At 32.9% G+C, this 25703-nt stretch overlaps 2 protein-coding genes across 2 annotated transcripts; both read left to right on the top strand.

The window, feature by feature from the left end:
• The first annotated feature begins 10426 nt into the window (after window positions 1-10426).
• On the top strand, window positions 10427-13641 carry LOC106336415 (monocopper oxidase-like protein SKU5). The gene is made up of 8 exons (XM_013775251.1): window positions 10427-10703; window positions 11369-11478; window positions 11548-11818; window positions 11889-12027; window positions 12119-12851; window positions 12929-13007; window positions 13093-13292; window positions 13374-13641. Exons 1-8 carry the CDS (start codon window positions 10572-10574, stop codon window positions 13465-13467), a joined length of 1758 nt encoding a protein of 585 aa, XP_013630705.1. The 5' UTR covers window positions 10427-10571; the 3' UTR covers window positions 13468-13641.
• Window positions 13642-14410: 769 nt separating this feature from the next.
• On the top strand, window positions 14411-16215 carry LOC106330051. Its single transcript, XM_013768614.1, has 2 exons — window positions 14411-15764; window positions 15989-16215. The coding sequence occupies exons 1-2, from the start codon at window positions 14411-14413 to the stop codon at window positions 16213-16215; spliced, it is 1581 nt and encodes a 526-aa protein (XP_013624068.1).
• The last annotated feature ends 9488 nt before the right edge of the window (window positions 16216-25703 follow it).

The raw sequence follows: 25703 nt of genomic DNA, 5'->3' as shown, positions 1-25703 counted from the left end.
TAATTTAATTAATCATTAAGATTTAAAATATATATGTATATATATCATTCTAAATTAAACTATAAACCATATTGAATAAATAAATATTTTAATTTAAAAATTTACTTTGAATAAATTTTTTTGATAAAAGTTTTGAACTTGCATTGATACATTTTTTTAATTATCAATTACTAAAATTATTAATTCCACAATGAAAATTTTATTATCAGTAATTTAAAGTTTTTCCTATTAACGATACACATGATCAAAAAAACATATGAGTAGAAAGTATCATTTAAAAAAAATAGACATTAATATTAAAAATATACTATGTATGTTAATCTCATTTAAATTTAATTACATATCCTATCAAATTTTTTTAAAAAATTGTTTGGATTAATAAAATTAATTTATACGTTCGCACCAATTTAATTATATATGTAATAGTTACTGATTTTTAATTATTCAATATATATTTATTATTTCATAATATGTAAGAACATATAATACATAAAATAATTTATATATATAATGTTTATCCCGAGCAAGGCGCGGATCTTAATCTAGTAGTTTATGTATTTCACCTAAATAAATAAAAAGTGGAAGTTATCATATTTCAGTTATTATCTTTCCAAATCCATTCTAGATCTACATTAAATCTCGCACAATATTTTCTCTCTCACGATCTTTCTCTCCCACGACCTTTCTCTCTTTCGTTTCTCTCTTTCGTTGTTGGTTTATCTTTCTTCTTCATCCATCTCACCATCTCCTCACTCTATCCACACAAAATGGTTTTTATCTGTGTTCTCATCTTACAGTCAGTAACACACCTCTTATAGGTTTTAATATTTTATCTATTAACAGTAACACCAAACAACAACATATTATATCTTCTTACAGTCAGTAACACCAAACCACAACACTACAACATTCTTTGAGGAGAATTAATTTTTCTTGTGTATTGTGTACTCTGCTCCATCTGTGGATTAGTCAGTTTCTTGCAAACGCAGACGCAACACCAGAGGGGACGACCACTATGGCATCGTTTAGAGAAAGACGTAATAGCCTGATGATCATAGTTTTTTTTCAAAAACAAACCTGTAACTTTTTTCATTAGAACCATTTCTTCCGTATATTAAGTAAGAACATGTAGGCCTCTTGGTAAGCTATTGAAAAAAAGAAAATGGATCTTAAAAGGTTGCCATCATACAAAGTCAATATTTAAATGATTGGCGACTGAAAAGAAAAAGTAGGAAGAAGAGCGAAAAAAAAATAGAGACGGAATATGGTAGAGAAACAGCTAGGAACATGCTAAGATTCTTAACAAATGTGAAATCACCAGAAAAACTTTAGCTAAGAAGAAGACGAGAAAAGAAACAAAAATTAAGGTAAACCTTGTTTTTACCTTTTACATTTTTGTTTTTTTAGTTTAAAATTTAACTAACAAATATTATATATTTTAATTATATTTAATTTGATTAATCAAAGGGCTAGATGATATTAACATTAATGTAAATCGATTTCTCAATTAATCATGACAAAGTCCTAAAGAGACAAACTCAAGTTCAATATGTCTTATTTATCCAATTATCTTTTTTTTTTCTTTTAACAAAGAAATGGATTTTAATATACAACTTCATATGATAAATGATGTGATATATTCTGTTTGTATGTTGTTTATTGTTTGATTGTTTGATTTGTGTTAACTCGTGGTTTGCAGGTGAAGAAGTCTCTAAAGACTTTAGTGGAATTCTACTGGTTTTTGATTATATTATAGTGGAAACCTGATGAAAGTCTATTCAAAATTTTTTCTTCTGTTTTCTTCACCCTTATACTTTAGTTAGAGCTTAATTAAAGCTATATGTAACTTAATGTGTAACAAATTCTCCTAATGGCCGTTTTCTTGGAACTGAACTGTTATGATTTCAAAATTCTAACCAAATAACATTTGTAACACGAAAAAAAAATCATATGACGTTTCATGCTACGCTAATATATATATAGGGTTGATAAAAAAAAATATATATATATATACTTACCAGTTTTTATAGTTACCAGTTACCAGTTACCACTTACCAGATATGAAATATTTGAAAATGATACGTTGCGACAAGTCATTTGTTTTGAAACATCTTCTCTTTTTTTAGGTGATGGAGATTAAAACATCTTCTCTTTTTTTTTGCTAAAAGAGATTAAAACATCTTGACCACTAGTTTTATAAGTTAACTAATTCTATTTATGTGGGTTTTCCACAGTTGTAATTCTGTTATTGAAAAAGTATATTCTACACTACTTAATTCTTTTATATACTCCACAAAATAGTCGAACCAGTAGCTATCTAATTCATTTTGTTCATATATCTGATTCTAAAGTTTTGAATGGTTGCATCACCGAAGGCCAATTAATTCAACAGACGAAAAGATTTAATTTTGGTTGCATTATCATTTTGGCTGGCAGCCACATGGTACTCCCATAGTAGCCCACCATTAATATTAAATCTTATCTCTTTCTCAGATGGCCTTGGTCAAACGGTCAAATACAATCTTCACTTAACGTTTTTAATTTCTTTCGTATAAACTCGGTGATGTATCTGTAAAGTTACCAATTTATTTTTCCCAACAAGATACCACGCGAGCAGCATGTGATTATTGCGCGTACATAATGCTCATATAACCGACAAATTATTATTAATTATTTTTTTTTGAAAAAAAGGCATTCATAACCGACAAATTATTAAAGGGAGATTTGCCAAATATAATCTACAAATTGATATGGAATGCAAAAATAGACCTCATATTTAATCACAAAACTAATTTAAGAGATAACGAAATTAATATTTACCCCTTATGACAAAAAAAAACAAAAAACTATTTTATAATTTTATCTTTCAGAAATCTATATTTAATAGAAAAAAAAACTACAAAGCGTAGACTTCCTAATAAATTTATATAGTCGACAAAATTTACGTCGTAATTTGACCTAAAATTTTATCTTAAAAATGTATAAAAAATAATTTGTGTAAAATTATTATAAATCATCAATATAAGAACCAATATAAGGTATACAAATTAAAATTTATTCAGTTGAAATTTTTTTAAAAGAATATATATTAGTTTGGTAACTATGAGTTGGATAATGTTTATGGCCTGACAACAAAAGGTTCAAAGATGTAACTACTTTTACGATTAAATTCTTCAGGGTATTTTAGATTTTGATTCTTTTTGTTTTATTAAATTGAATTAAATTTACATATCAATAAATTTACACATCAATATTCAGTAGTTTATATATTACATATTTTGATATTTGATACAATGATTAATTATGATTTTTTTGATTATCAAGTGGACATTTAGAATTTACGGTTTGTGATTTAGGATCCGGTAAACCTCAATAAAGTCTACTCGATTTGATGGTAAGTATACTTCTTCTACAGTCTACTAAAATTTGATATTACAAAAATCAAAATAATTTTGATTAATTTTAGTTTTTTCTATGAATAAATTAAAATGTTAATCTTCAAACTCATATTCAAAAAGCGTGAGATCATTTATTAAAATCACTAAAACAATAAAGAATATACAACAACTATGAAATTATCATAAAATAATTCGAAAAAGTCTACTAAGTAGACTTATAACAAATTCTATTAGATTTTAAAAGAAGTTTACGGTTCTACGGTGTCGTAAACTTTAACCTAGTTTTAATTTTTTCTCTTTATATAAATAAAATTTACACACGCTCTCTCTCTAAAATGGTTGCACAAGTTTCTAAGACTCTCTCATTTTTTTCAAAAATTTTTCTCTCTCACTAAAACTCTCCAATTTCTCACTAAAACTCTCCCATTTCTCCCTAAACTCTTTAAATTTGTAGAAATTTTTTTGTTTAATTTGTTAATTTTCCTCATGTCCTTTTCACAACATATTCTTATTTTGTAGGTATTATCATTTATGGTTTTCATCTTCCTCTCTAAAAATGTAAGATCTAGATCTATAGAATTTAAATATGTATTTTTATGTTTATATTCGAATAGTTATAGATTCAAACTTTGTGTCTTTACTTTGATTTTATTTTATCTTATAAATTCTATTTTGAAGTTTTTTTTCATATTTAAAGTTATTTTTCATGTTTCTAAATGCATATATTTTTTCAGATCTGAAAATTATTCGATAGAGTAAACCTCTAATGAAGTCTGCTTAAAAGTTATTTGAATTCTACTAAGCCATAACTTTAAAGCATACTTCATTACAAAATATATCTTTAATTTTTTTTAAAAAAAAAAATTTCATAATTTTTTTTTATTTTTAAAGTATTCTCTTCCATAGTTTTCAAATCATCTTCCAAAAAATGTAAGATTTACATCTATAGATTTAAAATCTGTTATTTTGTGTTTCTATTGAAATTTATTATAGATTCAAACTCTATGTTTTTGCTTTGTTACTATTTAGCGTAAAAATTATATTTTCAAAATCTCCTCCGGAACTAAAACTGTTTTGAAATTTTCTAAATGTATATATTTTTAGATGTAAAAATTTTCCATTACTGTAGACTTCTAATAAAATCTGCTTAAAATTTAAGGCTAGTATACTTCAAATAAAGTCTATTAAACCATAAACTTTAAATAGATTTCTACTAAAATATATTTTAGAAATTTTATCTTATATTTTGCTCATAATTTTGTCTTATTTTGTATGTACTCTTTTCCAAGACTTCATTTGAGCCATCCAAATAATGAATAATCAAATAAAATATAGAAATGTTTTGATAATTTTTTGTAATAATTTATCTTTATAAAACATTCATTTGTAAATTAACTATTTTGTTGCATAATCTTTAAAATAATATTCATTTTTAGTTTGTTTCACTTGTATAATATTATTAATTTTATTTTGTTAGCTATATAATTTATCAAACAAGTAAACCCAACGTAAGTTAAAACAATAATTAACACTCATATGAGGATAAAAAATTCTCAAAAAGTTTCAATAGTAAAACTAATCACACAAACTTTCCAACTCTCAAGTGTATATTTCAAACAGTAAAAACAGATGCAAACTTCTAAGTAAGTTTAACGCTTATTAGTTAACATCCTAATTAAACAAGAATTTTGTTAGTTTCATATTTATAGTACATTAACTTTTGAAATCATTTTTTTTTCAACAACTTTTGAAATCATTTAAGACCACTAAGATTCATTAACACACACTATAAAACAATAAAATTATAAAAATGATGAGTAATACACATATGCAGTTTTAATAGAATTTTTGACATAGACTTCAAGTTTCAACCGCAGTCTACACTTATTAGCTAACAACATAGTAAAAAAAATTGATAGTTCCATAATTATAACATATTATATTCTGAAATTCACTCAAGACCATTAGAATTAACTAACAAACAAACAATAAATTTGTGAATTTTTTTAATGAATAATACACAAAACATACAAGTTTGTTAAATTGCAAAACTAACATGTGCATTGACAAACAAACTGCATAACAAGTCTACATATAAGCATAGATATACAAAACAGTATATTATCATGACACATATCTGAATAGTGATGATAACTATGTAAATAGTTATCTTTTTCGTTGTAAGCTCGTTCCAAACTTTTCCATTGCCCAAACTCCGGATATGAACAAAATGAAGATGTTTTATGATTCTTTGTGAACAATCACAAAATATGATACTTGTGTTTATGAAAATGAAAGTTATGAGAGATTTTTAGATGAAACGGAGAGAAGATTTGTTGGTGTAGAACGAGAAAAAGGTATATGGAAATTGAATGGTTGAGCTTTAAGAGCTTCAAAATGGTTGTTCAGGGCGGTTGGAGAAAATGATGATGATGATGACGACATTGTTGTAAATAAAAAAAACTGTTTAGGATGTTTTTGGTTTTTTTGTCATTTTTGAAAAGAAAAATAAATTAAATAATAATGGTATTTTTGTAAATATTAGGAAATCTAAAGAGGATAAGGGGAGATTATGGCAAAATAGTGTTGACAAACAAAAGCGGTTAGTTTTTCATTTGACTTCAGTTCGCTAGACTTTTTTTTTTTTGCAAAACTCCTTTTATTCGTTGGTATTTCAAACTTGGTTAAGAGTTAAGGCTTCGAATGTTTACAACCGCCCCGCCCGCACCGCAGTTAACAATAACAAAAATCTCTACATATACCATATATCTATACGTTTTTATAACTGTTAAAATCATACCGCAGTTGAACCGCTTGTCCCGCACCGCTCAAACCGCAGTCACCATTCGGAGCCTAAGTACTTTTGGGTTCAAGTATAACCCAAACTAAAATCCAAACTAGAATGCGGAAATATCCAAATTAGTTAAATCTATTAAATTTTTACATATTATAAGGTAATTTAGATCTTTAAAATATTTTAGTGATTGTTGTAATTTGTTTTTTTTTGTTATTTTAAATATTTTTTTATTAGTTTGGATAGTTAACTAATTTTAGTTAGTTTTTTCAAGAATTTATATATTTTGAGTTATTCTTGTTAATTTCACTAGTTCTTTTGTAAATATTTGAATGATTTAAGACATTAGTTATAATGCGATTCAAATCAATCCTCCGAATGAATCGAATCAAACCGAACTCAATACAAAAATTAGTAAAATCCGAATGAAATTTATGGATATTAAACAGAAAATTCAAAAATTCAAATCAACCAAACCAGTCTTGAACGGGAAAGCACCCAAGCCTGCCCTATATAATATTAGCAGAATGCATCATTATTTCATAACAATAATTCCCTACCATCAGTTCAAATTAAAATTAGTCCCTACCATCATTATTACTGAAATGCATCACATTATCTAGGCCAGGGCAAATAATCCGGACCCGATAACCCGAACCGAACCCGGTCCGATTGAGCCGGTTCAGGTCGGGTTCGGATCTTGTTCAAAAACCGAATGGGTTTGATTTTTTGGTATAATGGGTTTCGGGTCGGGTCGGGTTTAAACCGAGAACCCGAATGGTTATAACCGAGACCCGATCTTATCTAACCTTGTTTCACTCATCCTTCGATATTTTATTTCCCTATTCGGATAAAGAGAGATTCTTTGCGTGATCTCAACAATTCAATCCGTGAAATCTCTCAGTCCCTAAATATTTTCACCCATATCGTTTCCTTAATCCGATTAGCTGCATATTCTCTTTGATTCTCTTTTGATTTCGAATTTGAAGACCTAATTTGTAGCTCTTATAAATGTCTCTTCAATTTCTTAAACTCGACAACGCAATCTCCCTACTATCATCTTCTCCTTCGTCAGATAATTCAAGCAGCAGCCAGAGGTACTCGTTTTTCACTTTCGGGTTTTCGGGTTTGGGAAATCTCACTGTGTCTCCGGTTAAATACTTTAGTTTTATTGTGTTTAATCTGTTTCTGTGAATAGTTATCGAGTTAAACATGTTTAAATATGCTTCAAGGAAACTCTTTTAATCGGTTTTACATTCACTGTATACGAGTCGTTGTTTTACATGCACTGTATATGAGTCGTTGTTTGATGCTAATCTATTTCGATTTTTAAAACTGTACAGTGAATTCCTACAAATGCTATGGTGAGATAGTCACAATTGAGAGGAATCTCACCACATTGGCCAACAACTTGGACCCAGACTTGAAGTTGAAGGCTGAAGATATGCTGTGCAAGTTTTTGAAGTATTGGGATGGCATAAAAAACGTGAATATGATGTTAATTATTGCGACAATAATTGATCCGAGGAAGAAGAAGATGTATGCAAACTTTTGCTTTGAGCAACTTTATGGAGAGGATAGTTTGGAGTCCAAAGAAATGGGTGAATCTGTGCTTGATCTCCTTAGAAGCATGTTTAAAGAGTATGCTAGCCGGTTCGGTGGAGATGCTACACGATCATCACAGTCGAAGAAAACATCATCAGTTAGTGTTCAGGAGACTCAAGAGCAAATGGGCAGGCTGGCGTTAGTTGTTGAAGATTTTGGTTATGAGAGGATGGATAACAAGTACACAGAACTTGTTGCTGAAAAAGAAGATGAAACAAGGGACGAACTGGAAGCTTACTTGAAGGCACCTCTTGAGAATCAAAGGCTTATGATGGGATTTGAGTTTGATATACTCGCTTGGTGGAAGATGCATCAAACCAAGTTTCCAGTATTGGCTGAAATGGCTAGGGACCTATTAGCAATGCAGGTCTCCTCTGTGGCATCAGAAAGCGCTTTTAGCACCAGTGGCCGAATCTTAGAACCATACCGAAGCTGTCTAACTCACTACATGATAGAGGTTCTGATGTGTAGTGAGCAGTGGATGAAAGCTGATATCAAATTCTCTGAAAAAGTCCAAACAAATGAGCAGCTTCTAGCTGAAGTTGAAATGCTAGACAAGCTTGAGAAGGGTATGTTTTCTATAAGTTATTTTAATATTTCATCTGTTTGTTCGTGTACTTATATATTGTTTTGTTTGTCTTTTCAGAATTTGAGAGTGTAAGAATTGAAGACTGAAGAAAGAAGATTGCTGCTGAAGTTTGAAGTCTTTTTTTTATTTGGTGTTGGTGTTGGTTTTGATTTTGATTTTCAGTACTCGTTTTTCATTTGAATTGTTTTGTTCTTTGCTTTTCAAGGAGGTTTAATATGAACAAGTTGGATTTATTTTGAAGTTTAATAAAGGCTCTCACGTTTGGAGTATTTGATTTTCATTATTGCAAACTACTTTTGTTCTTGTTATTTCTTTGTTCACGTTCTGGTTGAAGTAACCGTAAGGTTATGTCATGAAACAAAACAAGTACTTCGGGTAAAAAAGGGAATACGGATAACCGAAACCCGGTTTAGAACCGAACCCGAAAACTAAATGGGTTCAACCGGGTTTAGGATGTTTTACTAAATCCGAACCGAACCCGACAAAACCCGAACCGAGACCGACCCGAACTTTTATAATACCCGAATGGGACTGATTTTTGTAAACCCGAAAACCCGAAACCCGAAACCCGATTATCCGAAACCCGATTAGAACCTAACCGAATCCGAATGGTCACCCGATTGCTCAGGCCTAATATTATCTATTAACAATTATTCCTCACAATCAGTGAATTTTTTTATTGTCAATAAGAAATACGCGTCGGAAGACATGTCGCATATCTTTCAAAGAGAATTTTGGTATATGTGATGAAACATTTCAGCTCATTTTGATGAATAAATAAAATAAAATAAATATCTTCGGTGGAAAATAAAGTATATAAAATTGTCAACCATATGGGAGCCATTCTTTCTTGCTGTCATGCAGTATTATTATCATTATGTCAGTTGGCTTATTTTTTCAATTATATAATAAAGTAAGGTTAGACAAATTCCCATACCGGAAGAACTGAATCAAAACTGGAACTAAAAAGTTATACTGAACCAAAGCTTGCAAGCTATCTAAACGAGCAAAACTTTGGTATCTACAAAACCGGATCCAACGTACTGAAAATTTGTGCGTACCTAAGAACATCCAATTACAATTATATAGTTAAATATATTACTTAGTTTTTAAATTTAATGCACATAAAATATCAAGATACTCAAAAATATTCAATTTTTTTAAGATATACTTAAAAAAATCCAAAGACAACGAAAAGTAAAATATTTACAATATAAAAAAAAAAATCAAAACATCAAAAACATCCTAGATACCTAGTAATTTTCTATTCAAATATCCAAACTTACCTAATTTTATGTCAATTTTAGACTTTTAGCATACATTATTTAAATTTATATGTCTTATATTTTTTATTTTTGAATTTGAGGCTTTTAAGGTTTATTTATTTTTGAATTTGTTTACACAATTTAAACAGGTATTGGAATCCAAATCATATCCGCAAAGATCCAAATCGTACCACACCGAAATTTTTAAATATCTAAATGAATAAATCTGTAACTCCAAAAACCTATAATTCAAATACACTTAAACCAAATTCGAACAAATATTCGAATACCCACTCCTACACAAGTATCATATATTATTTATAAAGAAATTGATATCTTTTCTACCAACTATTTTTTTTCTTTTAAACTATCTTAAATACAAGTTAATATATTAAATGATGTTCGATGACAAAAAAAAATATAATTTTCAGATAGAAAAGGAGATTAGAGCTCTGTAATGAAATGACAAATATCTATAAATTCAGTAATTTTGTTTATATCAAGATTTAAAAAGTATGAATAATGTTATTCGGGTATATGATTCTAAATGAATAAAGTAATAATACTAACTATTTCATTAAACAAAAGAAAATGCTGATTAACTCTTTGATTTACTATTCGTTTAATTTTTACTCATATTATGCAAAAATTATAGGCGCGTTGCGCGGCTTTTTCTGGTAAAATCACAGTTAATAATTACCGAAAATAATAATAATTAATTAATTAGGTAACCTAGAATTATAGCCGTTTTCTTCTGTCTCTATCTCTCTCTGGGTTGTCTCTTTCCTTTATAGCTTCTACTTTCTTCCACTCCGTACTCCCTTTTCCTGAATCTGATAATGTAAATTCACACAATACAGATTTAACAATCTAAACCTACATTGTTCGTTAACGCTGAAGAAAAGAAAAGAAAGTTCGAAATGGATGTGTTCAAGATCCTGCTTCTTATGTTCTTCGTGAACTCAAGATTCTGCTCTCCTGCAGATCCATATTCTTTCTATAACTTCGAAGTTTCTTACATTACCGCTTCTCCACTTGGTGTTCCTCAACAGGTTTGGTTTCTTCATTCTTTTTCTAGATCTTTGATTTCTGCTACTGTTTCTTTGAATTTAAAATCTAGGATTTGAGATTCTGAAGTTGTTTAATCAATGCCTCAGCCTTTTGGATTTGCTTATAGATTTATCCACATTTTGAAAAGTCCCTAATTCTTGAGATTTACTGTAACTCCAATTATCTAAAGATCTAACTTTTACTTTACCATTAAACTTGCAAGAAATTGGTAAACATATTCACAAGAAATTGGGTTTCTTTCACATTTTGATAAATATTGTATCAGAGTTTAGACTTTCTGGTTATTTAATTGTAGATTTATCCACATTTTGAGAAAGGTTTATTTTTTCACTTTCAGATCTAACTTTTAGTTTGCCATCAACAGTAAAAGAGGTTTTAGCAACATTTTTTAAAAATTGGGATTTTTTGTCACATTTTCATGATGTTTGAAAGCTTTTTTAAGCTTTGAAAGAAATTCAGATAACTCAAAATTTTCAATCTTCTTTCTTTTTATTTTCGCTTCAAGGAAATAACTATTATTAATTCTTTTTAATTGTCAAAGGGTTTCTAGTTTACTTAGTTTCCAACCGAATGAATGAAAAAAGTTTGTTTTTAACACTGTTTTTTTGTTGAACATCCTAATTTTCTTTCTTGATTCGCTTGTCAGGTCATTGCTATAAATGGAAAGTTTCCTGGTCCTACAATCAATGTCACGACCAATGAAAACCTGGTCGTGAATGTGAGAAACAAATTAGACGAGGGGCTTCTTCTTCACTGGTAAGAGATTCACAAACATTTGTCTTTTAATAGACTTTATGTCTGAATATGTTCCGAATTTTGGAACAGGTCTGGAATCCAACAGAGACGTGTCTCCTGGCAAGATGGACTTGCAGGAACCAACTGTCCAATCCCACCAAAGTGGAACTGGACTTATGAGTTCCAAGTTAAAGACCAGATTGGTAGTTTCTTCTACTTCCCATCTCTCCATTTCCAAAGAGCTTCCGGTGGTTTTGGCTCCTTCATTGTCAACCCTAGATCCGTTATTCCAGTCCCTTTCTCCACTCCAGACGGCGATATCACCATTGCCATTGGTGATTGGTACACAAGAAACCACACGGTCAGTAGTTTTTTCGCCATTTTCTTTACCTTGCAACACAAGCAATGACATTGTTTATGGAAAAATGTAGGCTTTGAGGAAGGCTTTAGATGATGGTAAAGATCTTGGAATGCCTGATGGAGTTCTCATTAACGGCAAAGGACCTTACCAATACAATAAGACTCTTGTTCCCGATGGAATCGATTTCGAAACCATCACAGTCCATCCTGGTTAGTATGTTCATTACCTCTTTTGAATCAAAGAGTCTTTGTTTTGTTTAGGTTTTTAACAAATGTTGTTGTTCTCTTGTCACATCAACAGGAAGGACTTACAGACTTCGAGTGTCCAATGTTGGAATCTCAACAAGTTTAAACTTTAGGATCCAAGGTCATAACTTAGTTCTTGCGGAATCAGAAGGATCCTACACAGTTCAACAAAACTACACAAGCTTGGATATTCATGTTGGACAATCTTACTCCTTCCTGGTTACTATGGACCAAAACGCAAGCTCTGATTACTACATTGTCGCAAGTGCTCGGATTGTTAATGAAACCATATGGAGAAGAGTCACTGGAGTTGGAATCTTACACTATACCAACTCTAAAGGTAAAGCAACAGGTCACTTACCACCTGGACCACAAGACGAATTCGACAAAACTTTCTCCATGAATCAAGCAAGATCCATCAGATGGAATGTTTCAGCAAGTGGAGCACGTCCTAACCCACAAGGCTCGTTTAAATACGGTTCAATCAATGTAACCGAAGTCTACGTTCTGAGGAACATGCCTCCTGTGAAGATCAATGGGAAAAGAAGGACAACGCTTAGTGGCATATCGTTTGTGAACCCTTCTACGCCTATTAGACTAGCTGATAAGCATAATGTGAAAGGAGTTTACAAGCTTGATTTCCCAAAGAGACCTTTAACTGGACCACCTAGAAGAGAGACTTCCATTATCAATGGCACTTACCGAGGTTTCATGGAAGTCATTCTTCAGAACAATGACACTAAGATGCAAAGTTATCACATGAGTGGCTACGCCTTCTTCGCTGTCGGGTGAGTTAGTTAGTTTGTTACCTTCACTGTGTCTGAAAATCTCTGCCTTTCTCTTACTGAGATTGTTTTGATTGCAGAATGGACTATGGAGAGTGGACAGAGAACAGTAGAGGAACTTACAACAAATGGGACGGTATTGCCCGCTCAACTATTCAGGTAATAACTCAATATCTTACACAAGAAAAGACAGCTTTGGTTCAGACACAAGAGTTCTGAATGCATTGTGTTTTTGTTTTTGTAGGTGTATCCAGGGGCGTGGTCAGCGATCTTGATATCTTTGGACAATCCTGGAGCTTGGAATCTAAGAACAGAGAATCTTGATTCTTGGTATCTTGGACAAGAAACATATGTTAGAGTTGTTAATCCAGATGAAAACAACAAAACCGAGTTCGGGGCGCCTGCTAATGTCCTTTACTGTGGTGCTCTCAGCAAGTTACAAAAGTAAGAAACTTCAAGAACTACCGCTTTTCTTCTTCTTGAAGTTAGCTTTTTGATTTATTGTTGATTTTCTTGTTGTTTCAGGCCACAAAAGATATCATCATCGGCGACAAGGAGCATTGAATTCACGAAGGTTTCAATGGTAGTGATGGCTTTGGTGATGATGCTTCTGCTTTGAAGTGTAATTTGAGGGGTTGTTTGTATTTTTCTAGGATGATGATTCTTGTTTTTACGTTTTTCCATAGTTCCATTTCTGACTTGTTTTGTATTTTTTTATCCTATCTGTTGTTTTGTTCTTTTTCTGGGATTCGGAGAAGAACTCAAATTATTCATGAAAATGTTGAAATTTTTATACGCTTTGGTTGTTGTTATTTATGTTTCATACCAAAATTCACAATTTCAAATAATATCTTTATTGAACAGAAAAAAAAAAGAAATGAAAGGATATGAGGTCCCCTAGATGATGAAGACTGAGGTGGAAAGAATATAGTTTATCTTTTTTTTTTTTTGGTTGGATCTCAGCTTTCTCTCTGACAATCCCAGCTGGTTTCTTTCTGTATTTTGCTTTTCTTTTCTTTGTCCCCGCATTTTTTTTTCTCCTCTTGCTAATTTTGAAAATGTACATGATAAAAACAAGGGAAAATTGGGAAAAATAGACTATTTCAACTTTTGTTTGTCAAAATAGAATTTTTGATATTTTTGGTCATTTTGGACAGATTTTACCCTTCTGTAATGAAAAAAATAGTAAACTAAATTTTAAAAATATAAAAAAATATGTAAATCGTTGGAAACATTAGTATGACTATTTATATGTTTAAATTTTATTTTTAACAATAGTGGAATCATGTATTTTTTATGTTCAAGGAGAGATATAATATTCTTTCTAGCCATCTACTTAGTCTAGAAATCGGATAGTAAGTATTACACACATATTTATCCTGGGTACATAATACAAATAAAACTTTCTTCAATATTATATGCTAGCTAGATTTCGCCAGGTAATATTCTAACAAGATATCTTTACTCTACTTATAGTTTTTTTACAAGTTCTAACCTCATTCGTTCTTTGTTTCTCTCTCTTGTTCATCGACATAACCATCTCTTCTATCTATCAATACAACATGGTTCTAATCTATGTTAAATCTGGTGAATGGATCTCAAGTTGCGGTGATCAATGGAGTTTCTTGGCAGACAAAACAAGGGGTGGTCGAATGGTAACATTAGAAACTACTACTTTGTTGAAGCAGCTCAAGATCATCGTGTGTGAGGATTATGGGGTCGACCATATGCTCGTTAATGCCGAGTTCAGTTATGAGATGGTGAATCAAAGAGGGAATCCTCCCATTATTATTAGCAATGATCGACAAGTATCTAATTTTGTGAGCTACACGAAGAAGAGTTCGTCTACAACCTTGTTTGTCACGTTGTCTGCTACTGGTGCAAAAGAAAAGGAACGAGTCAATATCGATTTGAATAAGGAGCCGTTTGACTCAAGCAATTTTGAGGATGAAGAAGTTCCCGAAACAAATCAAGGAGACTTTGCCATACCGTCAAAAGAGTCGACTCATAAAATGAAGAATCATGTCGCTACAGATGGTTTCGGTGATGCTGGTTTAAGGAGTGAAAACAATGGAAGCATAGATTTCGTGAAGAAGGATCAAATTTTCAGAAGTAAACGTGTTTTGAAGGAAACAATGGAAATTTGGGCAATGAAGAATAATTATGATTACATTGTTCTCAAATCAACGAGAAAGTGGTGGTATATTCGATGTAAGGATAAACTGTGCAACTGGACTCTGCATGCGGAATGTTTGGATGGGTTTACATACTTCATGATCAACAAGTGGGTGGGAATACATTCATGTGCTCCTTCGAAGAAAAGAAAATTCGAAAAAACGGCATCGGCAAGAACAGTTGGGAAGCTGATACAACATCGATTTGATGATGCCAATGATGGCCCAAAAGCAAATGACATCATTCAGTTCATGAGACTGGAACATAATTGCGAGATTACTTATTGGCAAGCTTGGGAAGTTCGTGAGCATGCAATTGCAGCGGCTCGAGGTATACCAAATGAAAGTTATGCTAAAATACCAAAATATTTGCAAATGATTAAAGAAACTAATCCTGGTACCCACACGCACTATGAAACAACTGAGGATGGGAGATTCATGTATCTATTTATGTCGTTTGGGCAATCAGTTCGAGGATTCTACAATGCAATGCGTAGGGTGATTGTTGTTGATGGAACTTTTCTGAAAAATAAATACAAAGGAGTGCTACTTGTTGCTACAGCTGTAGATGGTAACTCCAATTTGTATCCGATTGCTTTTGGAGTTGTTGATTCAGAGACTGAGGTTTCATGGGAGTGGTTCTTAAGACAGTTGAAAGTGGTTATTGCTGATAGTAAAGACTTAGCTTTTGTATCAGATAGGGCTGCGTCAATAGCTAAAGCGCTTGGAACTGTTTACCCTCGTTCAAGACATGGAATTTGCGTTCACCACTTGTTGACCAATGTGGTAAAAAATTTCAAGACAAAGGGGTAAAGTACGAGTTAGGAAAAATACCATGCATACACGCCATTCCTGCAATTTATTCACGAGGTATGGAAGTATACTTAGATGATCTTGGTGCCTAATTTTATTTGGGTATTTTGGCAGCATATAGACATTACTCTGTGTCCGGTTTTTTTGACACAGGTATGGAAGTACACAGATTTACTGATGGCGTCTACACCACTGCAACGTGGAGAACTGTCTATGCCGAATCCATTAATCCAATAGCAGTTCCAAAAGTTGATTGGAATGTCCCAGTTGAGGTTAAGCTTGCGAAGGTCCTACCACCAGAGGCAAGAAAGAGTTCCGGTAGACCAGTAAAGAGAAGGTATGAAACAGTAGAAGACAAGATCAGATCTTCTCAAGAATAAAAAAAGAACAAAAAGCACAAGTGCAGCCGCTGTGGTACCGAAGGACACAAGAGAGGAACATGTGATTTACCTATTTAGTATGTTATGTGTGTTCTCTGTTGTCTTTATTTTCTTATTACTCTATTGGTATTCTTGAGACAAATCGAACTTGGTATTTGACAGTTTGGTTTTTTCAAAACTTTTTGGATAAACGCTTTGTAACTTCTTCATAACATAAAACTGAAGCAAAAGTGAACGTGAAAACAGTAGGAGATGGTAGGTACCAAGAACAAGAAACATATTCTTACACTTATTTGAGAAACCAAAAACAACAGATTAAGTTACTGATTGAGTTACACAATGGTCATCATGCATAGATAAGGTACATGCAGACCATCACCAAACAAAACACAAACAAAGCTTTTATGAACCTTAGTTCCCTAATGCATTCGATGATCTTCTCTTCACAACGTCCAATCACATCTTCCATTTCTTCAATTCTACTCGCCTGGCGATTCAGCATGGTCTCACAAGCTGTCAATGAATTCTGAAACTGGGAATTGTCAATGAGTAGCACGTCAACCAGTTCCTGGAAGTCTTCAATTTCCTCAACAACTGGCCGAGCAGTCCATTTGAACAAGTGGGTTTTGTCCTTCATCATTATCATCAGACAAACGGTTAGAGTGAAACAAATGAAAGGTTATATGATTACACGACTAACCTTCTCAGATCCCATCAGACAAGAATGAAATAATCTTCCCGGATTTTTAACTGTTTTTGAAGTGAAAAGAGCCGCTGCCTCACCGAAATTACATCTTGTGGGAATTCCGCGTTATTTGGTGATTCCATCTCTTGATCCGGACGAAGAATTGACCGAAGACATGATTGAATTGGTCGCCAAGTTTTCTCCCCTGGGTTTCTCTCCGTCGTGAAAGAATGAGGAACAAAGGAGAGTAGGTCAAAACATAAACAAAAACGACGCCGTTTCAATAATTAGATTACATGTATTCTACCTAAAGTAGATCGATAAAATGTGCCAAATAAGCCACGCAAACCTACTACTAACGTTGGTGCTTATCACCCCTAATCCTCTAAATTACTGTAAATACATGAAGCAAAAAAAAAAAATTGTACATAATTGGTGAATCTCAATACATTGTCATCACCAATGATAAGAGTTTAGAGTATAAGGATCTTTTATGAAGGCTTTCGTCAGGGTTCGTTTATGGTTTAGTGAGGTTTCGTTTAGGGTTTAGTTAGGGTTCGTTTAGGGTTTAGTGAGGTTTTGTTTAGGGTTTAGGTAGGGTTCGTTTAGGGTTTAGTGAGGGTTCGTTATTTCTCAATTTGATTAAAGCAACTCTTTCATGCAAAAGCAAACCACAAATTGATAAACCAAGTGTTTTGTCACATAATTCCTAGAAAACCAATCAAGAGTTTTGTCACACAAATCCTAGAAAAACAAAGACAAACACACATAATCAGTCTTCTTCGATTTCAAAGACATTAGAAGTCTCATACTCTGAAGGCACATGTTTTGCCATAAGCTGAATTAACATGGAATCTTGTGCAGCCTCCCATATATCCAGAGCAATCTTCTGGCGGCAACCCTGCATGATCTCATAATCTACTAAACTGAGGTCGAGACCAAGCAGCAGACATTCCAAGTGTATCAATGCGTATACCCCACAATCGGCACAAGACTTGTTCAATCTGGACTTCATAGGTACATCTACGATAGAATATGGTGAGAAGAGTAGTTGCTTCTTGCTTTCAGGTGGTGCAACGGCCTTCACTATCCTAGGAATCATAGCAGCAAACTTCTCTACGTATTGCCTATTCCTTCCCCGTTGGCAATCAAAGGCTTCCACTTTCTTTTCAATGATGTTGACACAGACAGAAATCCAATGATTACCTACGTGTGATATTACTAAATTAGTAAATAGAGATACATAACTGTGGAGACGTGTATAAGAGAAGCAAGGATTCTTCCCATTTACAAACAGAGGAAAGTAGAGACGATCAATATCAACCCCCCAAAATTTATCAGTTCGGCCATGAGACGGAAGCTCTCCTCTCCCGTAAGCAAGAAAAAGATCCAGCAATTAGTAGGCTTCTTTGTTAGGATGAAATTTACGGTATGCATTGTCGAGCTGGAGGCAGAAAAGGGCGCTCATGAAAGCAACACGTTTTATATTCCAACGCCTCAAAGTTTTGTTCTCTCTCCACATATACATCATCGCATCCATTTCCTGAATATTGACAAGGACCAACGTCACAATCAAAGATATGTTAAGAACCTACGACCACTGAAATTTTATTAGAAATATATACCTCATTTCCCAGCCACTTCCCATGAGTTAATATCCTCTGAGCAACAGTCAAATTAAAGGTTGTATGACCAATCCTTAAAGGTGTTGGATTCAAAGCCCATTGCGTAAATCTATTCCATGATTCTTCATTGAAGTAATACAATAAGGACTGCGGAGAACCATCGTCAGCCATTGGTGAATCACTAAGCTCAAGTTTCTTGCTTGGTCCTTTACACCATATCTCCCACTTAGTCAGTGATGGAGCTGTGGTTTCTTCCATTGGTTCAACTTTTGGTAGTTTTCGGACAGTAGTCATTGGAGTCCACCAATCACGTGCTTCGTTGTCCTTATTGGTCTGCGATGGATCAAAGCCGGGCACATACGAAAACTGAGAAAGCCCTTCAAGGCCTTGGGTACCTATATCTTCGTCCATATCATCTGCTTGACTCAAATTCACATCCTGTTAATTCAAAAATACACAAGCAACACATAAAAAAACTGATACAATAACATCCATTCCATGCATATCTTATACAAAGTTCACATAACAAACCACACTTCCAAAATGAGACTACATTAAACACACAACATTTCACGCCGATACATAGATGAAATTATCACAAACATACATGAAAACTAAACAAGTGAAAAAAACATTGAGGAGAGTGATGAAGACTAGGAGTTCTTTACCAAGCGTTTGGACCTCCTTGGAGATGGAATGCTCGGTGGTGGCTTGCTCGACGATGACTTTCTCGGCGATGGCTTGATAGGCGATGGCTTGCTAGGTGATGGCTTGCTCGTCGATGGCTCTATATCGTCAACTTCAACCCTTGCATCCTTAAGTGAACCTTTAAGCTCAGACTGCATTTTCTCAAATCTTTCACCCATATGTTTTTGTAGCCTCTCTTCCATTGCAGAAAAATTCTGCTCAAACAACTGCGCAATAAAGCTCTTCATATATTCATTAAAAGGCGTCTGTTGTGGTCTAGAAGAGAGAATCTTTTGCTTCCTTTTTTCCATTCCACGATCCGGGAGCCTCTTCTTTCCCTTTCTAGCTCCGGAGACTCTGTTCGATGATCCTCTTGGAGTTCGAAAGTCTTCATCACTCCCATCTTCTTCATCATTCTTGGGAGTTTCTTCATCATTCTCAGCTACCTCATCATCCTCTCCTTGTTTGTCATGAAGCCCCCAAGAAAACTCTGGTGTCTCTTCGAACTCCCAAACGTGGTCACTGAAGTCATGCTTAGTATGTATCATCTTCATGAGAACCTTGATTCTATCATCCTCCACCTCATCAGCTCTGCGAAAAGCAGCATTCACAACCACTTCATAATTCCCACTCCACGAGATGTATGAATAGATGTCATCCTACACATAAAACGTAAACAAGGTTAGATTTAAACACTCATTAAAACCGGATGCAATCACCTTAAATTAGAATATTTACCTCGGATGTAAAGATGTTCTCCAACCTATTGAACTCCCTGTATGAAATCTTTGCAGCTCTCATCCAGTTTACGCATCTAGGACCGTTCATAAAACCCTTGTCCAATTTTTTTCCACAGAGCTTTCCAATCTTTGGTACCGCTTCCATTGTCCAAATCTGCAAGGCGTAGGAGAAGCTATCTAACACGTAACTAGTAGTCTTTTCCTTCAGTTTGTCCCGTGTTTTAGCTATTGACTCGCAGAGAAAGTCAAAAGAGGCAACTCCCCAGGGATACTTTCGAACATTCTCAAGATCCATGACCAACTTGATATACTTGAAGGGGATATTATCCTTCTCACCTCTCGCCCAAACCATAGTCACAATGATGCACAGATACACCAGTCTTAGTTAATCATCATTACTCCACTTCTTAACAGCTTCATGGTGATTCTTCCAAAGGTCCAAGATAGTTACTCCCTCTTTTCTCCTCACCACTGTGCTCCAGAAACCACCATCATCCTCGAAGTCAACCAACTCCTTACGTGATAGACTAGTATCGCACTGAAGGCCGGTAACTGCGTGGTACTCTACCAAAGAAAATCGAAGTGGTCTCCTCGCAAACGCAAACTAGAGCTCATAGTTTTTGTAAGTCACCAGCTCCCTACACAAGAAGCTGTGTATCACTCTCGCCGAGTAACCCAAACCATTCTTGTATAGCTTAAAAGTTGGAGCAAAAACCCGATCTTTCTTCACTTCTTTCAACTCCTTTGGCAGCCATTCCTCCAACCTTTCCATATAACATACCATTCTGCAGTTGTTATTGATCTGAGTCACTTGGGTCTCCTCACCCTCCTTAATAAGCCGCTTTGGTAACTCCCCAGACATACCTACAATCAAAGATAAAATATTGAAATAAGAGCAGAAACAAAAGATAAGAACCAAAATATACTTTCACTTCTACAATCTATGTACTTTAAAACACATGTTCCACCTATATCTAACTTTTCACAGAACAACAACCATTACATACATACATCAACGAATCTAATTGTGTAACATTATAATCGAAAGACAACTAGTATAATATTCCGAGACACAAAAATTTCCCCTTTCCAAAAACCTAAATCAATACTCTTTACAAATCAAAAACAGTAACATGCATGGCAAATCGGTTTTAAGATGATTAATCAACCCATAAAACTAAGGGAACTAACTTAGTTGAAGAAAGATGACAAATCGGTCTTAGTCAAATCTTGGGTTTAGACAAGGGATCTATTAAGAGAATCAATAGAAGAAATCACATACTTAGTGTGAAGAAACGTGAGATTTTGATGAAATTGACGGAAGAACACTTCGATTTTGCAAAGAACCGTTGGACGAAACTCGTTGAGGAAGAAGACTTCGATTTCGTTGGATGTAGTGTTTGAGAACGAAGAGGAAATTGACGAAGACGAGGTTAGAGAACGAGGTTAGAGAGGAAAGGATTCACAGAACCATGATGAAGAACTTTTAACCCTAAATCGCCACAGAAGGAGTGAAGAGAAACGACAGAGAAGACGAGATAAAAAAGGGTTATTAGATTTACCTTAAACTCTTTAACCGTATTTCTTTTTCCCTTGTTTATACTTGTTTTTTTTTACTTTTTTAATTAATATTAAATCAATTACGAAAATTATAATTTATATTTAAAATTCATATTATTTGGTTAATTACAAGGGCATTATGGTATTAACAAGAAATAAAATCCTAGTTTCCCAAAAAATCTTCAAAAAATCTTATTGAGACAAATCAAACTTGAAAGTGTCTTTTTTTCCCAATTTTCCCTAAAAACAATTGTCTATGATAATTTTCTGGTGGTTTTTGTACATGACAAGTAAGAAACATGCAACCCATATAATATGACAAACTGTGATATCTAAGGTCAAGGCTAAATATACTAAGCAAATGAATAGGACCATAAGTAATTTGGTTGTATATGTATAATAGTAACTAATACGTATGTCTACTAAATGAATTTTTATAGCAAGTAAATTTAATATATTAAATTCTGAAAATTAGATGGTTCAGTTATTATTTACATAATTTTTATTCATATAAAGAGTGTAAATAGATTTACAATTTCTCTTTATAGAGTTGAGTTTAATAGTATATCTTTATTTTTAAACATGACACTGTATATTTATATACTGATTAAATTAGGTTTATGTATACACAAAATTTAACAGTTCGACACTGCCAATTTATAACAGGATAATATTTTACTTATTTTTGAAACATGATACTGTATATTTATATATTATTTAAATTGGGTATATGTATACAAAAAATTTACACTTTAATATTTATAATATGTAAAAGAAGAAAAATAAATTAAATTATCTGTCAAACTAAATAAAATGAAATTACCTTCCATTTAAATAATATCCAAATATTTATTTGATTCTCTTATTTTCTACTTTAATTTATATTTCACATATTTTTATAAATTTATATTTAAAATTTCTATTTGAAATATTTTTTCTTTTAAATAAACATATATATTTTTTTTTTAACTTTGACGAATTAACTTTTTAGTCATGCTCTTTTTACTCTTTTTAAAGAAATTCAGATGGTTCTTCCTTTGCTTTAGGCTTTAGCGTGTGGCCTTCAACTTCCCAGCAAGCTAAAATGTAGTTGCCTTAAAGCATTTTCTTCTAAGTTTCCGTTTGCTTATAAAGAGGGGTTTGTCCCTGACACAAGTTCTCGTTTCACCTGGGCGTTGGATCCCTCAGCTGTTGGCTATTGTCTCCACTTATCCTAATAACATACCTCGGGTTAAAGTTTCACATATGTATTTGAAAGAGTAGGACGAATCCACTACAATCATACAGTAAGTATCTTGTATGGAAGATTGCCTTCATATATATATGAAAAGAATTATAACTTATAAAACAAAGCTACAAAATATGGGTTTGAATTGGTTTTACCTCTACTATCTGCAAAACGATGTGTTTGTTGCGGTTGTTAGCATTTTATAGCAATCACAACATATATTGTTAGGGCTGGGCATAATATCTATGATCCGAAATTCAAACCAGAACCAGACACAAACTAAAAAATCCGATTTTAGTGATCCAATACGTAAAAATATCTGAATGAATCTTGTATGGTGTTACAAATAACCCGAAATGTTAATGACCGAACCCAAACGAGTAACCCAAAAATTCCAAAGTAATAGTTTAATAGAAATATTTGAAACATATATAAGTAACTCAGATACTCAATTCAATTTTTATTTTTATATGATATATAAAATAAGTATTAAAAATTAAACAAATACTTTAAAGTATGAAGTTATCTATAAATAAGTAATTTATAATTTGCTTTTTGAAATAACAAATCAACTCTATCTATAAATAATGGATATTGTTTACAAATAATTTTTTTTTGTTTTCATACTTGATTTAACACTTTGTTGTTATTTTATCAACTTGATATGTGGTGGATTATTTTCTATTCAGTCTAACTATTTTCTTATGTTTTGTTTAATTGTTTTTTATTTTAGATATATTCCAATCGAATTGATATAACCCGAATCCTAATGATATATGGTTACTTTATGGGTTTTATGATGTATTACAAATTAAAACTGATCCGAAGAGTTATTATTCAACCTGACCCCTTCTTAAAAAATATTAGAACTGATCGTAGGAAGATTAAACCTAAAGTCCGAAATACCTGACCCAAAACGGATACATGAACATCTATGCTTAAATATTGTTAATATATCGTTTAAGATTAAATTCTCAAAATCAAAATTTGATTTTTCTATCATTTTCAGTTGCGGTCAAGTAAATAAAAAAAATTATTACACTAACGAGTATCATAATTTATATTTGTAAGAATTTGAACCAAAATATTTTCTATAAAATTTTATGTAACCACTTATATATATACATAGAGAGATCAACAAAAGAATTTTTAAAAATACAATATAATCTTCATACAAGGAATAATTTTTATTAGAAGTTATTAATTGTCTCCAAACTAAAACTAGATAAAATGCATAGTACTATTAATTATATTAAATTAATAATTTTATATTTATTATAATATTATGATTTTGATACTTTTATAAGTAAATATTAGTTTACTACTGTTAATTTATTATTAAACTTCTGAATTTGATTGTTAACCAATCATATGTGAATAGTTTCACCATTTCTCATTCTTATGTCATTTGTGCAAATAGCTTATTAATGTTTAAAACTCCAATCACCCATCTATTAACTTTTGCACTTGTATTTGTAACAATTGCGAATCAGACTCTAAGTATAAGAATAAAATCTTTATCAAAGCTTTTTTGTTACATGTTATACTTTGTCAAGCTTAATGAGGTAAAAACACCAAATTGATGTTTTTTATATTGTTGAAACTATAATCTCCAAAACATGGTGAGGCACAAGAAATCAATCTAAACCAACCAACTATAAAGAATATGAAACCACACTTATTTATAAAATTGAGGTAAAGGACGGTACTATAGGAATGCCTCACCCATAGAACCGATCCGTTCATACTTCCCGTCGTATGGTTGGAAGAATATTATATCTGCTAGATTTCTGGTTTGCAAAAGACTAATCAAAAAGGTGGGAACGGGGTCCTCTATCTCTGTATGGAGTGATCCATGGCTCCCAACCACTCGTCCGAAACCAGCAAACAAAAATCATCATGACACTTATCAGGACCTCACAGTGGACTCTTTGATAGATCTAATTTCACGAACTTGGAAGTCGCAAGTAATTCGGAATTTGGTGGATCCCCAGGATGCTCAAATTATTGAAAGTATTCCTTTGAGTAAGACTCAGATGGTGGATAGGAATGAATGAAACTTCACAAATAATGGGAAATATTCGGTTAAATCAGGACATCAGTTAGAACGGGTCTATCCGGACAAGGCAAAACAACCAGTGTTTTATGGTCCCACAGTGTATATTCTAAAAGCGTTCTACTGGGAGGTGAGATGCCCTTCGAAGATTAAGCACTTTTTATGGAAAATGTTATCCGAATGTATAGCTGTTAAGAAGAATTTGCAAGCAAGAGGAATGAAGGGAGATATCTGTTGTGTTAGATGTGGAGTTGAGGAGAAATCAATAAACCATGTGTTTTTTGAGTGTCCTCCTGCGCGTCAAGTTTGGGCTTTGTCAAAGATACCGTCTAACCCAGTCTACTTCCTCACTAGTTCTCTATTTATGAACATGGATCATCTTTTCTGGAGGTTACTCCCGAAGATGGAAGATCATCATTTTGCATGGATATTGTGGTATATTTGAAAAAGAAGGAATAATAAGGTCTTTAGTAATTTGGATATTGACCCAAGAGATATACTTACGCTTGCAGAAACTGAATCAACACTTTGGGCTGAGGCTCAGGTGATGAAGACTAAGCAAGCACCACAACAGACTGAGGTTTTGAATCGTCAGCCGAGGGTCGATCGTTGGTGCTTTATAGATGGTTCCTGGAAAGATAAAGAACCTTATTCAGGTCAAGGATGGTATAGCATACTCGAGGGTTTTCAGGGATTGATGGGTGCAAGGAATACTAGGGCATTTCTTTCACCTCTTCATGCAGAGATGGAAGCGTTGATATGGGCAATGAAATGTATGAGGAATTTACATCAGTTTCAAGTTACTTTTGCTACGGATTGTTCTCAATTGGTGAAGATGGTTTCGGAACCAGAAGAATGACCGGCGTTTTAGAGTTATCTGCACGACATAAAGTTACTGAAGACACGT

Source organism: Brassica oleracea, chromosome C3 (genome assembly GCF_000695525.1).
Source record: "Brassica oleracea var. oleracea cultivar TO1000 chromosome C3, BOL, whole genome shotgun sequence".
Lineage (NCBI taxonomy): Eukaryota > Viridiplantae > Streptophyta > Magnoliopsida > Brassicales > Brassicaceae > Brassica > Brassica oleracea.
This window is presented reverse-complemented; position numbering and strand designations above follow the sequence as displayed.